The 24,860-nt window shown below is 41.5% G+C and overlaps 1 protein-coding gene across 5 annotated transcripts in view; it reads right to left on the bottom strand.

Moving 5' to 3' along the window:
* LOC131134774 (neurobeachin-like) overlaps positions 1-24,860 on the bottom strand; it is a 189,633-nt gene that overhangs the window by 81,940 nt on the left and 82,833 nt on the right. For 4 of the 5 annotated variants that reach the window (XR_013627937.1, XM_078792628.1, XM_058080378.2 and 1 more), the window contains exons 34-37: positions 21,969-22,033; positions 19,491-19,599; positions 15,734-15,900; positions 3,114-3,238 (exon numbers count right to left, since the gene is read on the bottom strand). Coding sequence is in view for 4 of the 5 variants with exons in the window: in XM_078792628.1 (XP_078648754.1) it covers positions 3,114-3,238; positions 15,734-15,900; positions 19,491-19,599; positions 21,969-22,033 (466 nt within the window). In the remaining variant the exon portion in view is untranslated. Of the gene's footprint in view, positions 1-3,113; positions 3,239-15,733; positions 15,901-17,565; positions 18,082-19,490; positions 19,600-21,968; positions 22,034-24,860 lie in introns of those variants that run through there. The other variant, XM_078792629.1, reaches the window with a different exon arrangement.

Below are 24,860 nucleotides of genomic sequence, written 5' to 3'. Positions count from 1 at the left end.
GCGTGCCGGTCAACCTGTAGAGGTTTATTTATAATTAATCAACTTATTACATGCCAGGATATTGCCTAATTAAAGTAACCGATGCTGCCATTGCCATCCTACCGAAGCTCCTGACAGTGGGCATGATGGATGACAATCCTGATAACCAGACTTGTATCATACCCTGGCCGAAACCGAACCATAGGGTTCGGCAACCGTTGCTGCGGCTCTCATTGACAAGCACAATGAACACAAAAGTAGAAAAAATGCAATCTCTAAATGAATGTGAAATATCTGACTCACCGCAAGTCTGTGACTGCTCATTGGATGAGCAATGGGAGGGGGCGGTAGACTAGTGTATGCAGACTACTGAGTCCAACTGCACGAGATAGACAAAAAGGTGAGGGGGTTTTGAGCAGAGTCTAAAGCAAGTAAGAAAATAAGTCACCTCAAGGGTTTGGAAAGTTGCCATGTTGGCAACACGAGGCTGCACATAAGCTGGGAAGCCATTCACAGATGGAGACTACATGGCAGAATCTTTCACAGAAAATATCCCAGCATCTATTCTCTGAATTAAACAATAAATGGGAAATTATGCCCCTCTTTGCAAAAACAGTCAAGGGCATGAGCAATAGAATGATTATTGATGGCAATTCAGCGCAGGCATAAACGCTATTGAGCAAATAACACTAATGTGCAGATATATGAACTCTGATGGACTATCGTAAGTTGGCTACATTGTTTTAATTTTACACAAATATCGGAACCACTCAGTAAGGCTTACAAAGTTAAGCCTTTATAGTTCAGAGTGTACCTACACATGTAGGTTGCCGAACCCTGCCTTAGATCTACAAAAAAACCTGATACAACTGACTGCTCCTTTAGTTATTACATAGCTTACATACTGTAGCTATGTAAGCTATTACATTACATGGCTGTGTTGCAGGTGGCAACCAACATCACAGCATTGGAGAGGTCTGCACTCTCTCTGCTTTTGTAGTTGCTTTGCTGGCAATAATGTGAATTTATTGGCAGGCGTTATTTTATTGGACCGGAAAGTACTTGATTCCAAAGAATATTGCAGAAGCTTTAAAAAATGTCCTCTTTGACTTGCATGGCTCAACACATCACAGAGAGAGGCCACAAAATTAGCACACACACACACAGAAAATTAAGAGCAGACGGTACAATGATTGACTGTATGGACCACCTGCAGCAGAGGCAGCAGCTGCCATGTGTTCATCTCACAGCCTGAAAGCAGCCAGATGACATCCAGGACATGTCCAACGGTCACACACCCTATAGCAGTGGTTCTCTACCGGTTTGGCTGCGGGACCAACCATCATCCTTCAATGTCAGGCGGCAACGCAAATCGCAACATTTTTTAACAAATTGAAAAATATGTATTTAATAAATTACATTTGTAATTAAAAATTACATTTTTTATATTAAATGTGAAGATTGTTTTGACCAGTTGCAAACTGCTTCATGGAAAGACATTCAAGTGTAGTTTGAATTTGAGGCAGTGCAAAATAACATGGTGTGTATCAGCACAAAACAAGTCTCATGAGGACTTCAGCAACAATAAGTTTGGTCTCTGTGTGGAGTTTGCATGTTCTCCCCGTGCATGCGTGGGTTTTCTCCGGGTACTCCGGTTTCCTCCCACACTCCAAATTGTCCATAGGTATGAATGTGAGTGTGAATGTGCCCTGTGCTAATGTGCCCTGTGATTGGCTGGCGACCAGTCCGGGGTGTGCCCCGCCTCTCGCCCGAAGACAGCTGGGATAGGCTCCAGCACCCCCGCGACCCTTGTGAGGAAAAAGTGGTAGAAAATGAATGAATGAAGGATCAAATTTCCCCCCCAAATGTATGTATAAAGTTGTACATGGACCTGAATGAGAAGTGAAATAAGAAGTCAAAAATCCAGTTGCTCTGATTCAACGCTCTGTAGGTCTATAGAACACCGCTCTGCCTCAGCCAAGAGATGGAATTGGGCATTAAACAGTTCCAAACCTTGTATGGGAGCAAATTCCCCACGAACACAATGTGTGCTGTTGCTCTTTGCTGCGCTCTTCTCCTGTAGGTATCTATCCATCTAGCTGTGTGTCGGACAGACGGCGCCTAAAGTCCACACTCAATGTCCTTCCCCTCCCACTGAAGCTTGATCAAGCCGGCCATGAGCACGATATGCACCTTGTGTTGGTGTGGAAGCTAACAGCACAAATGCGAGGTGCATTGGTGCATTATCCTTTTTTTTTGGGGGGGGGGGGGGGTAATTCGGGACTGGAGTGTGAAAATAGGGTTTCTTCTTAACTGCATTTATAGCCATTTAAGACAGTTTGCCTTGTAGAGAGGAAGTGACATTGAGGGCTCAGACTTCCGTTTTAGCTATGGCCGCAACAGTACCCCGTGTTATTACTATGATTATTATTATGTATTATTATTATATGTTTTATATGATTTGTGTGCCTGTTGTGAGATCATTTAAACCTGCAATAAAAGCTGGTTGTGCTTCGGTTGTGGTCAAACTTAACAATTAATGACAGTGACCAATGTAGAATACTACATTCAGAATGTCTAAGCTGTGTATTTGATGTATTTTACTCAGCTCCTCGTAGCATTGGCACTGCATATTTCAGGGTTGTACAAATGTTAAAAAAAAAAAAAAATAATGATAAAAACTATAATTTTAAGTAAGTGATTGTTATTGTTATTAAAAATGAATGTTTGCAAATTTGCTGATAGCTTAAAAATCAATAGACTCATTCTAATGCATTTGCAATGTAATTAGCTATTGGGCCAGAAGGGTGTTTAATAGCAATGCTTTTTCATAAAAGTCAGTGTTGTGTTGCACAGGAGTGTTGGGCAAGGCTGCTCGGGGAAAGTTTGGGGTGCAGAGGGGAGGACAACAAAGAGAGTCAAGGAGTTTGTATGTGTTTCGATGGGAATAAAAAGAGCAATAAAACACACGTGTCATGCTCAGTTCTTAGGACTCGTAAAAAATAAGCTACTAACAGTAAAAAAAAAAAAGCCAACCAAAGGCGCTAGCACAATATGGGAATGTTGATTTATGTTTTGTGTGGATGAATAATCAACCCTACCAAGTTAGAAAGAAAATCTATGGGTGAGCTCACCGTATTCCTGTAGGGTTTTGCACGAGATGTCCAAGTGGGTGGAGCCAAGCGGGTTCCTGACAAATCGCCGCCTACGCCGCAGGTCATCTTCCCAGTAGTCCAGACGCCAAAAGTCATGTGACGGCCTGGGAAAGTTACAAAACAGACAGGCAGGGTTGATATACAGTATGTTACCAATTATGCTTCCTTCGCGAGAAGGACGAGTCTATGGAGATGAAACTCTCCGCAGACCTAATACAGGTCTGAAGAAGGAGCACCTTATAAATATATCAGTATTATCCTACAGGAGAAAGCTAACGTTACGGTGCTTTTTCACTGCACAGTTGCCACGTAGCTCAGTTTGAGGCATCGTGTTTTCCACTTAAAAACCTGCAGCATTGAACGATGGATGCTAGAATCTTCTTGGTAGTAAAATAAGCTATTCTTTTCTTTCCTCATTTGAAAATTGTAACATTTAAACACATTAATTAAATGTTTTACATTAAATGTAACATTTAATTTAATTAGTAGGTAGGGTAGGATCACATAAGAGATGTCGTATTGTGCATTGGTTGTGTGTATCGGTCTGTCAATAACAAGTAAAGGCATGGAAAACCAACTAGGTACCATGCAGTGGACAATGGGCATTCGCACACTGGCTATTGACTCTGCAAATGCTAAGAAATTGTAGTCCTAAACAAACAAAAAAAAATTAGATCAGAACAGCAGGGTGCAATGGCAACCACTGTGCACATAAATCACATGCCTCCCCATTAACAAATACAGCATCAAATTACAAGTATAAATGGCACAGCTTGCCTCGTTTATTAAACAGTGTTTTTTAACAAGTCTTGTAAATCAAAAGGTAGGCACCTCGACACAGACGGCGTGGGCTTTAATGACCGGGGGTCTCTGAGCACTTGACGCACGAGCCTATAAAAGTAAGCCCTTCTCCCCTCCCCTCCTGCATATGTGCACTGAAGATTAAAATAATGTGCTGAAATATTCATCGTAATGATTCCCACAGCCCTCGAGCAAGTCGACAGAAAATTGCGTTTTTATTCATTATTAATAACATCGAATTAGGCTTGTAAAAAAAAAAGGGGGGGGGGGGATGAAAATAATTCCAGCATGTGGTAACCATCTTTGTAAATGATTATGCTGATATTAGTGAGGACCCGGGATCAGTTTATTGCTGGCAGCTAATGCAGATCATTAAGCACCAAGACTGGCAATAGGTCACCAAGTGCTGCTTGTTCTAACGCTCCAGCTGGAGATGTTTTACGGCCTATATGGAGGGAGCCTCGGCGGGTGTAGTGTAGTATAATGTGTTGCTTTCATTTACTCCTGTACCAGGAAGACGCTTTGTTGTTCAGATAATTGCACATAAGCGACAACAGGATAGCTTTATTTCTGCGTGGTAAAATGTTAATGTTTCATCTCTGGAGTTTTGTTGTTTCCATGTATTTTGGACACAAGTACACACTAAGTTGTTATAAGTAGTAGTAGTATTAGTAGTTGTGATGCTTATGCTGAGATAACACAAAAAATGACATAATAATTGAGAAGCCTTGCTTTAGACCAAATGGTTGTTTGTCTATATGTGCCCTGTGATTGGCTGGCGACCAGTCCAGGGTGTACCCCGCCTCTCACCTGAAAACAGCTGGGATAGGCTCCAGCATGCCTGCGACCCTTGTGAGGATAAGCGGCATATGAAATGAATGAATGGTTCAGACCAGCGTAAGACAGGTTGATGTGTGTTGCAATAGTAATCATGCTTACTTACAATTGTTCCCAATGCTGCCTTATTGCCAAAAAAATGCAAACATGACCTAAATTCTTGTACTGCACGTACAGAACATCAGTGAGACCTTGGCAGGCAGCCTTGTACAACATTGTATGGCTTGTGCTGCAGTATTGAAGCAGTCTAAACAGATTAAAGTGTTACAGGGGATCACATGACAACATACAGTGTATACACACACACACACACAACCTCCTTGTGAACACATCTTCCAATGTCAGAAATCAAGCAGCTCAAGAGACTTAGCTGAGGTTTGACAGCAACAAGAGCTCAGTTTCAGTTAAATATCAATCAGGAGTCGGTGTACGCGTGTGTGTGTCTGTACTATGCAAAGTGACTCTGAGAATGCCTTGAGCTTGTCCTCTGTCAATCTCCCTGCAAGCTTAGAGGCAGCAAAAGAGAGATGTCAGTGGGTGGAAAAAGAAGAAAGCCACCTAAATGATATTGTAAATGTGAGATTACACAGCAGCCAAAATGGAAATCCACTGGAGGCGAGCACAGGCGATTACTTGTCGAAGATTATGTACCCCCACCTAATTCAGGGTGCAAATAGGCAGCAGATGACAGTGGGGGGTAGGGGTAAATCCTATACTTTGTAAACAGCTTTAACGATATTTAAAGCACTTTTATTGAGTCTGGTGCAGGTGGTTCACTTGGACACACGTGGTGATTGGGTCTTTGATACAGAGCCGGTGCTAACAGCCAACATTTTAATGTCTCGCTATGTCCCTGCTCTGATGGTTTCGGTTGGGATCAGATCTGGTTCTTGTGTTGAAACTGCAGCAGTCCTATTCTTGACTACAGTGGAAGCACCATTAGGATTGTTTGGGTTTAGGTCCAAAATTATAATATATTGCAATGTAGCAATAATATATTGCTTGAATCTGACTGTGTTGGCAACAGATTGTTTTCAATAACAAAACGTCTGTTAGCATTGAGTTAAAATATTGACTCCATAAAACTTGTGTAGTATTAGGGGAATAAACATACATAAATAAATTGGCTCCACATTCATTCATTCATTTTCTACTGCTTATCCTCACGAGGGTTGCGGGGGTGCTGGAGCCTATCCCAGCTGTCTTCAGGAGAGAGGCGGGGTTCACCCTGGACTGGTGGCCAGCCAATCACAGGGCACATATAGACAAACAACCATTCAAACTCGCGCAAGGAGAACATGCAAACTCCACATAGAGATGAATTTAACCCAGGTCTCCTAGCTGTGTGGCCTGCGTGTAACCACTCGTCCACTGTGTAGCCACATTTAAAACTAAAACATGTCAATTTTTTAGAAAAAGTATTTGTCCAGAATAACAATATGTTAACAATATGTTGAATGGCCGGAAGAGGTTAAAATACAGAATTCAAACATTTGAGGGACATGACACATTTATTCAGCATCTAGCAGCTTTATCTACCTCTGCATGGACTTTAAAATGCTGACTGTTGGTGTTAAACATGTTACACTTGCTGTATTGTATAGAATACATTCACAATAATTACAGCATTTGCTGTAGCATTTTTTCCTATTTTACTAAATAAGTGCTGCTGTTTCAGAAATATTACACACTATTAGCCTGTACCCAAATAAGACATATACTCACATAAAATGTTATTTGAATGCACACACACACACCCTAAACATGTTGTGTTAACACAAAGCTTGTCTTGTATAGTCTCCATAACAGACCGGCACAAACACTCTGTCGCAATAACCTTGTTTATGAAGCTGCAGACCTCCTTATTTTACACGTCCAATGCATCTGGCTCCATGACAATAAAAAATGGCTGTGACGAGGCCTGCCTTACAAAAAGCGGCTGAATTTATTAGAGCAGTCGCCAATCAATCACCTAAATGGACTTCAAACTGCATTTTAAAAGCTAATTTTCCTGCACTGATAACCTTCAGGAAAGAGGAGCGCTGTTATTTATGGAGGCTTTCAGCTTCGCTAAGTGGAGCAGGATAAATGCGTACGAGGTCTACATTGTCTGGATATTAGGCTCCTATTTTCTGATAGATATTTGGGTGAAAACTGCATTTTTTGCTGTGTAGTAATTGATATAAGACCACAGGTTTCACGGAACCTATTATTTTAATAAAAATGAGGATTGGAAAATAGAATGGGTATAAAACAAACGTCAATACATTTAATAACAATGGTTAGATAGGAATAACAGTAGAAAGCTAAGCAAAGAGAATTATCAGACAAATGTATTACTGCTATTTATCCATCTATCTGAAGTTAACCTTTAGCAAGACACCTAATGGGTGCTTGTCTGAGGCCCTGATTATCTCCCAGGGATTTAAGACAATATTAACACAGTGCAACACTGTCTGTGAAAAGGAAACTACAAGAGGTCTGAACTTAATTTCACACATATTTAATCAAATGATATGAAAGTGTATGAAATACAGACCTTCCCTTAAGTTAAGATATTGAACAGGATAACATCAGTTTGTTGTCAGTCGCAGTGATTAACTTCATGTGTTTTGAGGAAAAAGACACACACACACACACACACACGCACGCACGCTCGCACAAACACACGCACGCACACACACGCACACACACACACACACACACAGAGGGCCGACTTGCAGATAAAGAGTCCCCTTTTATTCTATTTATACTCACAGGCAGAAGATTTGTGTGCGGCAGTCAACCAGGGAGGACACAGACATGCTGATTCAATAAAACACCATTAGGCTACATTTTAAAAGCGTCAATTTGGCGACATGAGCGACGGGTAATTATTATAAATACCACTAATCAGTGACAATTCTATTCACGGAGGGGGTGGGACAGGGGCAATGACTGGTTTCACACAAAGGACAAGTAGCCTCTTCTTTTTGCTGACCTTACACAGTCAGTTTAACTACAGCATGTAAGGAGGAAGAGAACTCTGGTTATGGGACGTTTATGAAGGACAATTTCTGAGGTCCAACACAATCTGATCCAATAGGAAGTAATGGAAATAGAATTGATCTGTTCCTGGGTCAGACGGTCATCATCATGATGTGCAGGCAATGTTCTAAATAACATTCTTAATTCACAAGTATAAAAGGAAGAGAACCGCCATAAATGTTATATAATATGTTGGTGTGTTAAAAATAAACTGTCAAATTTAGAATTGTAGTTCGTCTTGAAGGGCAATGGATGAAGTGTAATAAATTCAGAACTGCATTTCCTTTGTGAAGTGCAGTGCCCTTATAAGTTAATTACGACCATAACACAGGACTTGCTTAAGAATAGTTACAGCAGGGTTCGCCTCGGCAGAACACACTATGGGCTCAACATTAGTCTTGCCTTGACTGTCGCAGCCAGGAAAAAGGAGAAAAGGATAAAGATCGTATTGTAACGTCTACCCAGATGTTGTCAAGATGACAAGGATGTAGTCGATCAACAATCTCTTTGTTGCAAAAACAAAACAGGTCAATGTCGGCCAAACTTTGCAAGCATCCGTCCTCATTGTCATCCTCCTGCACCCAAACAAAAACAGTCAGGACTCATGCCAAGTTCACAAACAGTCTGAAATCACAAAACTCTTTAACACTACAGTACACATAACTGCCAGGTCGCTGATCTTAAAGGGGACCTATTGTGCTTTTTCCCCTTTTCTGACCTATAAATGTTGTTAGAATGATGACAAAGTGTAAGATAATGAGTTTTTGGAAATGAGACCTGTAAGAACTTCGGTATGGCTCTGAACGCTTTGCTTCTGAGAGGTTTTTTTTTCAAGTCACCCTTATATGGGCATGCCTGGGTACAAGCTGTTAGTAGTTCAAGCTGAGTGGGACCAATCACAGGGAAATGCATTTGAAATAGGTGTAGATTCTGGAAGATCTAGAAAGCTTTCTGTGTGGGTTATTGTGTGTAGCTGTTCTATAGGAGTCCACAACTCAATATAATTTAGATACAAGATCCGACTTATACCGAAGCTCAATTTCCATCATAGTCTAGGAACGGAATTCATAAGTAAACAGAGGACCAACTGTACATGACCTTTAATGCCTCTTAGAATAATGTATTAAAGGAAAACGCTGAGTAAAATGCATTGATTTATCACCTGAAACAAGTGATATTTACTGGCTTGTTTCCTTTTGCAATTTGTCATCAGGAAGTAAGAAAAATGAACTGAGAAAATTCTGGCCAGTGTTCAGAGCAATAGCTCCTTCGCCACATGATAAAAGTCATTCCTCAGTGTGGGATGCAAAAACGTTGTCTGTCAACCAAAACAAACTGCTGTTTTCTTTTATTTCCATTAAACAGCTAAGTGGCAGAAGCTGATAGCCATATGGTGAGGAGCTGATTTCAAAGTGGCCAATAAACTCAGCAAAAAAAGACAGTCGGTAATTTCCTCTTTAAAAAACCATCAAGTTTGATCGCGCGTCACGTGTTGATTGCCAAGCAATAAGAATCTACGGCCCGACATCATGATCACATTATGGTGGAGGGCGCACGCATGCTTTTATCTCTTTTACTCAAACATTTCTTATCATCAGCACAGTCAACGCTGTGGTGACCTTGATGAGAGTGAGCTGGGCTCGTTATTGGCTCTGACGTTTCTTTTGTAGATTAAGAGATGGAGAGAACGAGCACTGCGACGAAAGCCTATTGGACAAAGACGAAAGAGGGGGAAAGAACATAGCAGCAAAAGTGATGGCGAATCATCTGGTGAAGACAGATAAACGCCATCACTTGAGTGATCATGAGGTGCACTCGTACCGGAGGTGAACTGCCTTGGATGGCCAGCTGAGCGAGACGCCATTTTTTAACAGGGTACAGATGATACCTGGGCTCAATTTCAGTGTGCCATGGAATGAATGATTGCGGTAAAGGGCCTCTTTACAGGTATAATTAGCACACTGTGTAAGGTTAAGAACCGCCCAGTGGGACTTGGACGTCATAAAGAAATCCATGCACAGTATGACTTTGAGGGGAAGAAGATGTATCATGTTAAAAATAACAAATCAACGTTTATCATACAACTTATAGTGACTTCTACTACATTTCCTGGACTTATGGAATGTGAACCATGGATGAACTCACTGCATTCAATAATCCACTTTTTTTATGTGTAGTTGTAGACCACCACAATGCATCCCACTCAGCACACTCCAATTATGTACAATAGTGTATGCCCTAAATGTTCCACCCGGTTTACAAAAGCAAACAACCGTCAACGTCTGGCCTAGCCAGTCTGTGTGTCATGGAAATTCACCTGTTAGCTTAATGTCCACAATGAAATAAGCTAGCAGAGGGCTAGCATTTTTAATCAACATTTAATCAGCGCACGTATTATTAAATCAGTTGACCCTGCCCTAGTTATACGTACCAGTTTTACCAGCAGATGAGTTAGCAGCAGCCCTTTAAAAGTTAATGTAGTGTTTATGCATGTGCTTTTTTCTTTAAAAGTCTTCATAGGGGACTTATTGTGCAAAGGTTGTGCTTTGTAATGAGTTGTGGACTCAGATAGAGCAGCTCGAGACAATAACCTGAACAGAAAGCTTTCTCGAGCTTCAGATTCTGCGCCTCTTTCCGCAGTGTTTCCATGGACTTCCTGCTTCCGACCTACACTTTCTGTTTAATTTACTCCACGACCGACCCTCCTACGCGTACGCCCACTCCGTTGTGATTAGTATGTGTAGGTCTGAGTTTATTGAGTGCAGGCAATCTGCAGCACATACATATAAGGAAGTCTGGATCACATTCACATTAGTAAAACTTGGCGTTAGAAAAATCTCTGTAAAGCCGAGCGGGCAGAGCCATCTAAAACTTGTTTCAGTGCTCACTTCCAAATGTGCAAACCTCACTATCTGATGCTTTGGCATCTTTTAACATGAGTATACAAAACTAACAAGTCAGAAAAATGAGAAATGCATTATCCACTTTAATAAATGTTCAAAACATGAATTAATACTGTAAAAGATGGTCCTTAGCACATGTGTTATGTTCAAGAAGAAGCAAGACTTTTATGTAAAGCTCTTATTAGGTCCAAGGTGATTTTTTTTCTTTTATGGGGCCCAGAATTCCTGATGGCACCCCTGCATGTAAAGTACCGGCCAAAACTGCTCCACCACACACCTTGGCCTTCTAAAGGTCAAGATGCGATGAACCTCTGAGGTTCATGATGCCCCCGATGACCCCATCCCTCCCACCTTGTGCTTAGCCCTTGAAAGCGAAACCCAACACAGAAAAAAAGTTATTATCCACAGCGAGACTGTTACCATTCGTCACACATGAGAGATGAAATTCACTGTTAGCCAAGGGAAGAGCGTTTCAGAGCCTTAACGGAGATCAATAGACGTTTCCATCTTACCTTCTCTGGTCTACGCTACAAAAAAGTAATTATACAGAAGAAATGTTGACAATCAATAGAGCAGTCAGCTGAGGTTAGGGTCTGCTGTGGTTGCCGCTGGAGGATCCTTCGTCAGCTGTCACTGACGACCCCCCCTCATGTGAACATGGACCCCCGATTGAGAACAAAGGCAAGTTTTGTCTCCTCCTTCTGTTTTCCCTTAACCACAACTTGGCTGTGTTGCTATAATTAGCACCTGAGGAGTAGCAGGCTTCATTGTGGCAAGAATGACTTTGTATACAAGTTCACCTGACACTGTAATCAGTAGTAAAACTTCTAACATAATTCAACATTATGTGGCAAGGCTTATTTATAGCTTTATTCGGGAAACACCAAGATTAATGTGTGCGGTTTGCTTTGTCTTTGGCTTCTTGGCAACAGTAAAAAGCATTCCCATTCAAAATGTACATTTTAGTATTCAGAGCGGTAAACTTTTTACAATTTTGACTTGTCATTTATCATATTCCCATAAGTGTTTGTCACAGGAAGTCAATTGCATATGTGATTCTCTTGATTCTCTCATCCATTCAGGTCTTTGACTGGCACTGGACAGGTATGTGAAGTGCATTGTTAGTTAAAAATAACGCACTAGCAAACATTGCATGGACAAGCGTTATCATGTAATACAGTTAAGATGTTTGTAATATTACACAATTGAGAATGTTAAAACAACTCGAGATGTGAGGTGAATGTTAAGACATCCACAGAGGTTTTTTTTTTGTTGTGTTTTACAGTGATTAATAATGAACTCGATAATTTTGCCAGTCCCAAACTGATGTATACACTAGCTGCAACAATCTGTCATGCCAAGTATTAGAGACACATTTGAAGCTGAGGAGTTTATTTTCAGCAAAGATGGGGCATCACCCGCACTACCATCGTAATGTTAGAGCCTTCCTTGGAGGGAGGGGTTTCAGTGAATACTATGTTCACCAGACCTCACACCACTAGGCCTTGTTAGTCTACGCTCTGAGATCTGCAAGTCATTGAATTGAGAGCAGTCATTAAATGTGAATGCGTGCAAATACAGAACCAATGGAATTGTTTGTAAGATTTTGGAAATTGAACAAATTATAATAAACAACTAGTTTACATTTATTGAAAGTGTGTATATGTTTTTTGGGGAGACCCTGTATTGCCATGTCCATGCATGTCTGTTTTCCTTGCCTCTTGCCTTCTATCAGGCAGTAAGAGCATCTTGGTGCGTTTATTCCATGGAACAACGGAATGTCGTACAGTCTAACTGAGTAATGGAGTAAATTGCAATATATTGGCATAGATTTTTTTAATAGGCCGCATGTTGGTTTAGTGGTTAACTTGTGGTCTCAGAGTATGGAGATTGTGGGTCCGACACTCTGTTGGATCATCTCTGTGTGGAGTTTGCATGTTCTGCCCATGCCTTTGTGCGTGGGTTGTTGCTGTGTACTCAGCCTCAGAGTGTGTCGTTAGACAGGTTTTGCAAGTTTGTGCTACCTAAAACAAACACATGACACTGAAAACCTACCTAATGTAATATCCATCTTCATAACTGATGTTTGTAAAAACAATTATAAAACAGTTTGGGATGTCATTCGCAGGTGTACCTAATGTTGTGGCTGTGCATGATAGGTTAAAATGTCTGAAGTAGTTAAACGACTATAGTGCATATTCCGCTTCCGTTGCTGCAGTTCTTCGATGGATTCATCAGCCTTGACATCTACTTTCACTTTGGACGAGACTGAACTTTATAATCCAGTGGAAGTTCAGAGGTCAACAGCAGAGGGGACCAGAGGGCAAGGGAAATCACTCTTTCCATGGAGGGGAAAAAACGCTCTGACATCCAATTTTCAAGTTGATTTATCAGTGCAAAGCCAAAATTGATAGTGTGTCATTACCGAGCAGGGAGCTGTCGCACGGAGGCGTATAAAAGCCTCCTCGTTTTGATTTAGCAGGGCAGATCAATACAAGCCTATACTGTTTCAATTTGAGGGGTATTGATTTTCCTATGCCGACTCTATACTGAGGGGACATTCATCATGGAGGAGCCATATAGCGTCATCTAACGCGGCACGGAAAGGCCAGATCTGCTTAGTCTTCACTGGGCTCACATGACTACACAGCAGTACAAAGCCAGCTTGTTTTATGTGACGTGACAACATTTGCTTTATTTTTTATACTGAGATAACCTGCAGATGTTTGTGATGCTGGAGTGTAACGATCAATACACACAAAAATTGCTTTGCCTAAGAGTTGCTTTGTTTATAATCCATCCAGGAGAAATGATAAATATCCCGAGGAAGTACTTAAGAGTGAAAGGGATCAGGAATATCAGTGCATTAGGGTGAAAATAAACATTTACAGCTAAGCCTTCCCGCCGCCCCTCCCACACACACACACACACACACACACACACACACACACACAGCAACCATCCACTTCAACATGCTGGAGGGCTTTCTATTTTACAAGAGCAGCATAAATGGGAAAGTTAATGTAGCATTGAATAAGACTGAGCTGCGACGTCGCCGCGAGCTCCGATGCGTGGATGGGAGGGGGGTTTCATATTGCGTCATTTTTCTTCAACAGCAGGTTGCCATTAAATTTGAATTTGTTGCGAGTTTTGCGGTGTCATTTACAACGCAACCATGCACCATTGGCTTTTTTCAATTCGACGCAAATGCTTGGCATCAGAGAGAAAAAGACGGAGAGAGAGAAGCTCCATAAATATTTGAACGCGAGCCCTACCCCGACTGCTCCTACGGAAGGTTCATGCAAATGTTTGCAGCCATAATAAACATATCTTGTAAAGACAAAACAATGCTTCTGATTAGTAGAATATAGAAAAGTATGCACATGCATCTGTACTAATTATTAAAGCTACTTATTATAATAACAGGCAGGATGGACAAAAACTAGAGGTCAGTAGACCAGGATTGTGTTCTTTGTTTCTTGTGTTGTAAAGTGATGATCTTTTATTGCATCCAATTGCATTACACTTAAACACTACAACTGAATGAACTTAAAGGAAAACTGCATTTTTGTGGGAATTTTGCCCATCATCTACAATCCTTATATGAGATGTCAACACAGCTTTCTCTCTTTTCAGTGCATTCCAATTATATAAAAAGCCATTTTGCCTAAATATACCAAAATAAACGCTCCATTGACATCATTTTACCTGCATATTAACCAAGCTGCAGCGACACTGTTTTATTATTTTTGTTAACATATTTATGTCCAGCTAGCAACTAGCTGGCTGGCAATTAGTGTCACCACAAACTTGCTTACAGCGTACTGCACTCAGAACGCAATGGTGTACTACCCAAAGGTAACGCTACATAGTGGAGCTGTAGTGCCGAGTTTTTGTTTTTGGAAAAGTTAACGCTAGGTGTAGCATTCCTTTCTATGTTGCTATGAGAAATCAATGTGTCCAAGAAGGAAATTCTGGTAATGCACGGCCACATACTGTAAGTATTACATGTTGTCATGAATGTTACTACATAGTCACTGCATGTATATAAAACTATACAACCTTGTTGGAGGATTTTGGAGGTCTTTTAATAGCCGGCTTTATAGGTGTGTCCCATAACATGAATTAGTGAGCCACCTCTTTTTAGCTGTTTTTATATCTTTAGAATTCACATAAGAGAGAAATTGGCTACATGTGGTGTTTACGTCTCACATAAGGGTTGTGGATGATAGGCTAAAGTGTTGCATGAGCACTGTGCTGTTCGGAGACTAACTTGCTTTTACACATATTAAATAAATGTCATTTGCCATATTTTACAACAAAAGCTATTTTTACACTTGTAAGACAGAGATTGTTGATCAATGATTGCACATTGCATGTACAGGGTAGCCACAAGAGCGCAGATCTACAAAATTCATTAATGCACTCCACAAAAGAAATTGCCTATTCCAAAACAAGAAGGCATCTCCATTGGCCATCCAAATTCTAAATGCATGCTGCAAAATCCATGTACACGGACTGCAAAAAAGATGGTGAATGCTTTTGCAACATAATCTATGAAAAATGAAGACGTGCTGCACTAATAACATCACGATAAATCAGTTTGTCCAAAAAGGACCGTCTTTCCTTGATCTTTCCCCTCTGCTACCCGGAGGCAGAGAAGTGGATCTAGCGCTTATTTTAACAGGACCCATGGGGGTGGGGTGGGGTGGGATGGGGGGGTCAAGTCTGAAACTACCACCAGGTGTTGGTGTGTGTTGCTTGAGCAGGTCAATGAATGCCTGGACAGCGGTGGCCAGTAGAAACATTTGCACCCCCCCCACGCCAAAGCGGTGTATGAGCGGCCAATCAGGCGTCCCTGTGGGGATAAGGCTACCCCACAATGTAATTGCATTTGCTGACCTCAATGTTGACCCTCTTGGATTGTGGGAAAATGACATTAACTAGCGGCTTCATCCCATCACTGAGTTTTTAGCTTCAACTTGAAGCTAGGTATAAGAGGGATGGTGAGCGGTGGACGAGTGGGCTCACCTCTGGCCCAGCATCCCCCAGGCGCCATGTTTGTTGGTGAGGATGTTGACGATCTTCTGCTTCAGCTGATTGGCTGTCACATGGTCTCTGTGTTTGGCGGCACTGATCAGGTGGTCGCACATATTCTCTTCTTCTTTCCTCTCAGCGGCGTAATGGCCACAGTTGGACTGATTGAATTACACAAAATAAATATTATCAATTTAGAGGTTTTTTTTTATTATAAAACATCACAATATGCACTGCAAAAAGTGACACCGGACAGCAGAAACAACAAAGATTGCACCATACACATCCTCTAATGGAACATTTGTCACACTGACGAATGTCCCGGCTTCAGTCAACACACTTGAGTGCATGGCGATATTAGCAGACAGCCAAGAGATATATGCTGGCTCCCTTGGAGGAGCGCAGTAAATCACGGCAGGCGTGTGAAGGCAGTCCATTCCCTGAGCGAGGAGAGATGAGGCTCCCTGCTAGGCGGCGTGGACGTGGCTATTACACGAGAAAGGAAAATACTTTAATAGAGCCACAAGGACCATCACCTGTCAAGGATGGAAGAGCGCTACACATCACGTCGCAATTCAATTGTACTGTATTGGAAAGAATATATGGGCTATTTTATTTCGTTTTGGGTACAGCGGCAAACCTCAGTTCAGCGTGCCTCAAATGATTAACTTCAGTGTATATTGTATATTTTTTGTGACTTGAAGTATAAGACTCACATTTAAAGTTTAGCTTTTTTAAAGTTAAGTTTTATGATAAACTCTGGTTAACTTTGTTTTACACTTCTGACAATTTTCAATGTTAAAAATAAGTCACGCATTGTTGCATTGCCCCTTCAACATTTTGATTGATAGTTTTGTTGCTTTGTAACGCTTTAATATTAATGCAGGGCACAGCGTGCAGGCCACCCAACTAGGAGACCCAAGTTCGATTCCACCCTCGGCCATCTCTGTGTGGAGTTTGCATGTTCTCCCTGTGATTGCATTTTTTCCCACATTCCAAAAACATGCTAGGATAATTGGTGACTCCAAATTGTTCATAGGTATGAATGAGTGTGAATGGTTGTTTGTCTATATGTGCCCTGTGATTGGCTGGCGACCAGAGTACCCCGACTCTCGCCCGAAGTCAGCTGGGATGGGCACATTACACAATTCACAATTCTGCATGTGCAAAAAGGAGTAGGGAGAAGCAAAACTTATTCAATTCTACCCTCCTATTAAGAGTGGTAATTCATTTTTACACAAACGTTAAAATGTGACTGACTGTAAAACTGGACTGTTACATTTTATAATTGTGATTGTTTGAGATTATTTATTACCCATCCATCATCTCAGCATATCTCGTGAGACCTCAGCTCAGCAAGCCACTGTGTTTTTTTCTGGTCACACTAATTCCAAATGATCTATTCCTCACTTTTTGTTAAAGATAACACAATTGTTTATGTGCAACGTCTGATGCTCACGATGCTGGGAAATAATCCAGAATCATACACAGTATTGTGTTTAAATTGTACATTTACAGTCCATCCATCCATCCTCTATACCACTTATGCTCACTCGGGTCACGGGTATGCTGGAGCCTATCCCAGCTGTCTTTCGGGCGAGAGGTGGGGTACACCCTGGCTCGCAGGGCACATAATCGTTCGCACTCACATTCATACCCATGCATACTTTTGGAATGTGTGAGGAAACACACGCACAGGGAGAACATGCAAACTCCACACAGACATGCCCAAGTGGAGAATCGAACCCAGGTCTTCCTGATCTCCTGACTGTGCGGCCTATATGCTACCAACTCGTACACCGTGCAACCATCTTTACAGCCTGTACCTCAAATTCAGCATGTTTGTGGACGTAGTCGGCTCTCTTTCTATTTGGGATGAACGGTCCACAAACTGACAAAGGATTATATAAGCTCCTTCCTGGAATGCGCAGGTGTAAACATGCAATGTTCCTTAATGCACCTTCTTAAGCATGTTTGAAATAAACTAAACCATACAATTATCGCAAGCCTCCCAATCTACAGTATCTATCATGTTTCATGTGGATAAAAAGTAATGCAGACAGACTCCATATCTTTGCTGCTGAAATCAGATTGTCTTACAAAGCCACCCGGGGGTTCGGTGGGGGGAGGAACGCAAGCTAATATTCAAAATCTAATTTGCTAACAGAAGCTGGGAGCTAATTGAATTTCCTGCGTCAATTCTGAAATCTGTCAGATATCATACTTCAACATATTCCTCATGAAGCAGGTAACTCAATCTGTGCGCGTTACCACATGATGCTGTGACAAATATCACTTTCAAGCATATGACGCGTCGCCTTGACACCGCCTTAATTGTAAAAATGTCTTATCTGCATCCTGGATCTTCAATCTTTGAGTGTTATGGAGGGGGATAATAAAGTGGAGGCTGTCTGGAGTTGGCAGACAGAACGGATGGGGCCAGGTACACTCCGCCCCCCCACCTCCGCTCTTCTTCTGACATTGCACATCTAGCCGTCTCCTCCAGTTTATCTAGCAGGTCAAGGATCCTCTGCAACTGTAAATCAAGCAGCTGTTTGAGGATGGCTGCTGTTCTCAGATAAGAAACTCATCACTCTCGATGTGTACAAGCTGCTAACAGAAGTGACACTGTGTGTGTTGTGTGTGTGTGTGTGTGTGTGTGTGTGTGTGTGTGTGTGTGTGTGTGCAAAATATTCAACCCTCTGTGGTTTGAAGACACATGCTAACGTTTTTGTGGTTTTCACTCTTTTAGCTTCAGAGAGGAAAAAAAACAGGAATATGAATATTCACAAACATGATGATTTCTTTTTTGTTTTCTTTCTGACAGTATTCTAAATAAACAGATATTGTTGATGTACTGGCTACCAAAAATTACATTTGTTGTGTATCTATGATCGGAGAAGGCCATATATTCTTCCTACTCCTTTTCAGACAGTACAGTGATGCCCGAGGGGGGTATCAAACCCGGGTCTCCTAGTTGTGTGGTCTGCATGTTATATAGCATGATAACATGTTGAAGTAAAATGTTTTAACTTGTTCCTTTCTTAAATATTATTGTAATTACTGCCATGATTGTCGTTTTATTACTATTATTTGCTATTCAGTGTATCTAACTAATCTATCTAATCTTTATTTCATCCTATTTTCTTGATTTGTTCGAGTTGGAAATTAGATGAAAAATAAAGTAAAGCGGGGCTGCACGGCGCTCGAGTGGTTAGCGCGCAGACCTCACAGCTAGGAGACCTGAGTTCAATCCCACCCTCGGCCATCTCTGTGTGGAGTTTGTCTCTCCGTGCATGCGTGGGTTTTCTCCAGGTACTCCGGTTTCCTCCCGTTTTCCTCCCAGGTACTAGGTTAATTGGCGACTCCAATTAGGTATGAGGTAGGTATGAATGTGAGTGTGAATGGTTGTTTGTCTATATGTGCCCCGTGATTGGCTGGTGACCAGTCCAGGGTGTACCCCGCTTCTCACTCAAAGAGAGCTGGAATAGGCTCCAGCAACCCCCGCTACCCTCATGAGGATAAGCGGTAGAAAATTAATGAATGAATAAAGTAAAGAAATTAATAATTATGAGATTGGTTGCTTTTTCATTTTATATCAAACTTGATCATTTAAAAATAAGTTATCAAGTTATTGAAACCAAACACATGGAGAAAATGCATGCAACGACACTGATGCTCAAGATGCTGGGAAAGAGTCCAGAAGCATACACAGTATCGTGTGTAAATTGTCCATCTTTACTGTGTGTACCTCAAATTCAGCATGTTTGTGGACGTCTTCAGCTCTCTGTCTATTCAGGATGAACTCGGCCTCGTTGGCCACCCGGACTATGTGGTCCTTCATGGCGTGACACAGTAACCTACAGAGAGAGCAGTGCATTAAAGAAGTATTAGAGGCCGGGTGTGGCATAGGGTTCACGACTTGGTAGTTGCAGCGTTAAAGGAGGGGAGAGTAGCTCCGTTAGTGCGCCGAAGCTTGTCTTCACGCCCCTGATTGACAGATCACTGCCTCCCACTGACTGCGGCGTCAGGCCAGCAGGCCCCGCTGACATGTCTGGCCCCGGACGAGGTTACACGCAAATCCGCCCACATTCCCATTTTGATCCCACTACCTTTAATCATTGAAAACACCCGGGTTATTGTGCGAAGGCTGCATGCCATTTTACACATCATTAGACCCGCTTTGTTTTAATTAAAGCAGCCGTGGTTCCTCTCCAGTGCATGATACTGTCTGCAGTCTGCCTACTGTCCCGGGAAGTAATAAGACTACACTACAATAAAAGACTTTAATCAGTATGTAAGACAGCTGAGCTGCACTGTTCCTAGAATCAACATCACTGGTGAGAATATCGTACGTAGGTCATTGTACAAAAAGTGAAGTCTTATGTTACGTTATTTGAGGGGCTGAATAGTAATAAAACTAATAAAACATATGTGTACATTCATATTTGCCTTATTGATTATTTACAAGTTTACAAGTTAAGTTAATGTATCAGTCAGTCCGGTCATCTCTCTATTGTATATGTTGCATAACATTAATTATGTTAAGAACTACTAAATCAAGAACGACTATTGAGAATCGGCTGTGCTCGAATAAACACCTGCTACACCTACTACTGCTAACATAGGGGATCGCTTATGTGTTTATATACTATCTAGCGTTAGCACGGCAGCTGTGTACAGGCCAAGTGAGACAATGAGAAATGGATCATGTGTTCGCAGCACCTTGGACAGCGCTGTGCACCGCCACTGAATGCAACTCTTTGTTCCAGTGCCAACCGGGGCACTGAGAGAAGCCTGACTGGGCTGCCCAAAGGCCGAGCCGGACCAGATGGGTCAGCAGATGGGCAAGGAGCCTGAGCCTTCCCTGATCTACTCAACAGAAAACCCTGAGTCTGGCCACGCCCACAGAGCAGTGGGGAAGGAGGAGAGCACGATGGGCGGATCATGAGGAATTTGTGAGTGTGCAATGGAATATTCTAGTTTTATACACAATCTTATTTAGATTCATCACAACACTGTTTAGGTTAGTTAGTTCAAGGTTAGCTGTGGACTCAATAGAAATGAACCACACGTACATAATAATCAATCGTGTCACTCCATTTTCACACTAGTCTACCTTACAATCATCACATTATTCATTTATCTACTGTAATGGTTCAATTAACAACCAAGTACCCTGTATTAAAGGCATATAACCGCCTGGGGCCTGCAATTAGCGTTGGGTCATAAAATAGGCTACTTCCATTTACAACTGTGGCTATAGAAACTATGTAGGCTTTTATTAAACGATTACAGTAGTTGATTGCAATGCATTGTTACTGTTAAACATCCACCAGCTTTATTGACCTCTGCGTGTGCTTTAAAAATTTGCTTGCACTACTCCACTGTTTGTGTGAAACTCAGTTACACTTGCTGTAACACTCAAATTTGCTCAGTAGCACTATGACAACATCAGTTCTGTTACTATTGTGTTGTGTAATATATTTACTGATAAATTACTATATGTTCAAAGGGAGCTACAGATGCACATGATATATACAGTATGTATATATACACATAGTATGTACATACTGCATATACACATACATGTACATACTACGTAAATACTAGGGCTGTCAATCGATTAAAATATTTCATCACAATTTGTCCATAGTTAACTCGGAATTAATCACATTTAATCACAGATAGAAATATTTTTTTATCTATAATAAGTCGGGGAAATCTCTTTGTGTTAAACGATAATGACATCCAATTTTATGTACATTATATACATTTCTAAACTATGGGCTATTATTTAAAACAATACAGTCAGCAAGTATATTTAATTATTACCATTTTTCTTTATTTGCATATCAGCTCTTAAACTCGCCCACAAACGTTGAGGAAATTCAAAATGTGAGCGAGTGAGACCTCTCACACTGACAGAAAAATGTTTTGTTTATTTGTGTCAGCTCAAAAAAAAAAGATTTGTTTATTTATCATACTGGTTACAATAATTACTTATCAAAAGAATAACCTCTATCCAATTATCGCTAAATTTCAAATAATGCCCCCTCCACTTTGCGGTTTAGATACATAAACACCCCAGCTATAATTAGAGCATTTACAGTATTAATCTAGTTAATTGTTCTTGCCTTGCCCTACAACATAATGTTCTGTGTATAAATAAGGATGCTTTGCTCTACATCAATATTAAAAAAGTCAATGTAGCTCATTGATTGCACACCTTCCTTCGTTGATGAGCTCAATGAAGGCCAAGCCGGCGTTCTTCTGTATGGAATTTTGCCATTCCTGAAAAGAAAACAATGTTAATCTGGTGATAGCCTTTGCAACAATTTAGCATGTCAGAAATGAGTTGCCAAGATCACGTTACCATTGGAATTGCATATTTCAACTAATTTGGTGTATATAAATATGTACTGTATATAGTGGTTATGGCACAATGGTGGCAAAGTAAAAAAGCCGTCCACCACATGTGATTGCCCCGTCTTGCTTTGTGAAAAGATCTGTAAATACTGCAGAGATGTAATTGCGGGATGAAACTATATCCTCTCACTTAAATACTGCCATATCCTCTGGCCTTTGCAGTGATAGATTAGTGAGCCTGGAAGGGATCCGAGCCTGGGGTCTGCCCTGCTTGCCTTGCCATTTGCTCTCAGAGCATGTCTCACAACATGCTCTGGAAATGATTAAAAAGACGTTTGAGAGTGCGCCCCTCGACATTGTGGGAAAGTGGGCTCTTCGTGTACCCTCACTGAGGTGCAAATGGAGGGAAAAACTGAAGTGAGTGAGCTGAATAACGTCAAATATGAGGTTTGCCTGAAAGCATACAGTTGTAGTGTCCAAAGGTTTTTCAGCGAGGGCAGCATACGGAACAAATGAAGGATTCGGTCTGTCACTTTAGTACATTTTAAAGATAAACAACATCATAGTCCTGTGTTATATGTGACACAGCAAATTAGAGTAATAATTTAGTCATTATTTACTTCATTTTATTTTTACAATATGCTGAGGCCAGTCAAAGGTGAGTCCAAAATGACCCAGAGACACACTTTGGATAGCCCTGGTCTACGGTTATATGCACACGGCTCTCACAAGTATTTTAAAAGCCTGCAGCATTTGTCAGAGCATTTTTGCAGTTTTTGGTTCACGTTGTCCTACCTGACACATAGCGATGCACGCAGGACTGCTCACTGTGACCCGTGGATATGTTAATAACAAGATACAGTGCAAACAAACTGCTGAGCATCTGGTCTCCAAATGTTCCTTATGACCCCCCCCCGCCTCTCCCCACCTCCTTACACAAGCCATCTCCTTTCCTCCTCTTCCTTTCCCTTCCTCGGTGTCAGCCTGTAAAATAAGCTGTTCTGGATCTGGACAAGGATCATGCACAGCTCAGGCGCTCACGTGACAAAAATAAATACAGAAATGGAAGGTAGGTGCGACACTTGGGCAGCTCTGTTTTGAAGCGTGACACGTTCATGTTTGCTATCTTGGATTTTGGTAGTGTAGCAAGTGACAGCTGAAGGGGAGACACACGCATCATCACATCAGTAAATCTTCATGTAAAGCTCTGAAGTAAATGGACAGAGTTCATGGACATGGCTGGGTAACTCTATCGGTCGAGTTTTACTCTTCTCTTCTGATTTGACACAAGACCTTTGATACAAAAGGAATTATTTATATAGTAACAATGCAGAATGTAGTTAGAATTTAAATTATTTGTACAAATTACTTAAATTACGCTGTACATTGTTCATATTTGATGTCATCTATTTATTCTCCACATTATTATTTATTTATTTATTATTATACGGGAGCCAGGCAACGACATTTCGTTAGCAATTTCACTGCTGTTTTGTTGTGCAATGACAATAAAGAAAGTCTATCTATCTATCTATCTATCTATCTATCTATCTATCTATCTATCTATCTAGCGATTCCAAATTGTCCATAGGTATGAATGTGAGTGTGAATGGTTGTTTGTCTATATGTGCCCTGTGATTGGCTGGCCACCAGTCCAGAGTGTACCCCGCTGCTCGCCCAAAGTCAGCTGGGATAGGCTCCAATGAGGATAAGCGGCGTAGAAAAAGGATGGGCTCATTTCACTTAATTCCCAAAGGGGACAGTTTTTGAAAGTCCACAAGCATCAAGGAATGGGTTCCTCTGTTTATAGCTATAAACCTGCATTGCATCAGAGAGCCGTTTCAAACATTGTGGTTATCTAACTGAACCACCACCATAAGGATATTGGTGAAATGTAGTGGATGTGATGCAACTGAACTCAAGAGCTGGTCAAGTGGCCAAAGAGTGACGCAACATGTTGGGCAACATTGGACGCAGGGAATGCCTTATTCTTTGCAAGAAATGTGCATTTATACTGTCAGCGACAGTGCAGTTGTCGACCTCAAATTCCATAACTCCAATTTTTGACAACAGTTTTGGTCTTTCATCTCACTGAGCTGCAGCACGGCTGCAACAAGTATTTGGGCCGTTTGAATCCGACCTGTCAGTGCACATGGAGCCTTTGCTTTTATCTGCTCAGCGATATTCTCCACATCTGGAGACCTTCCATCACTAAATCTCCACTGGCTCCACTTCTTCCCGCTCCCGTCAACCCCCCCCCCCCCCCCCCCCCCCCGCTGTCCATATTTAAAACTGTTACAAGAAACAGAGCCGCTTGACCTTCTCCTTTAGCTGGTCACGCCGAGGAAAGGCGAGACGCTCTGTGTCTGCAGCCTGGACGAGGCGCACCATGATTGTTGCCATTAGCATGCATAAATAAGAAAAGGCGGATCATTAGCACACAATTATGCATAAATCTGACAAGTCACAAAACACAGTGGGGTTAAAGGTCAGCTGAGTGACCTCCTGGCTGTCCTCAAGCATTACTGCAAGGAAGATTTGTTGGAAGTTGGCATTTTGTACGCTGGGTTCTGGAAAGTCAGTTTAATATACTTGCAACATCTGGGCAAAAGTATTGGGACACATGCAGATGACACCAATAGGACGTGGAAATTGGACATGTGCAGGTTCTACTTTTTGGGAAGGCTTTTTGAAAGTGTCCATTTTTCCTTCATGATGTTGTGAAAAACCACAACTTGAAAAGTAACCATTT

The sequence above is a fragment of the Doryrhamphus excisus genome, linkage group LG8 (genome assembly GCF_037039965.1).
Source record: "Doryrhamphus excisus strain RoL-2023G ecotype Guam linkage group LG8, RoL_Dexc_Guam_v1.1, whole genome shotgun sequence".
Classification (NCBI taxonomy): Eukaryota; Metazoa; Chordata; class Actinopteri; order Syngnathiformes; family Syngnathidae; genus Doryrhamphus; species Doryrhamphus excisus.
This window is presented reverse-complemented; position numbering and strand designations above follow the sequence as displayed.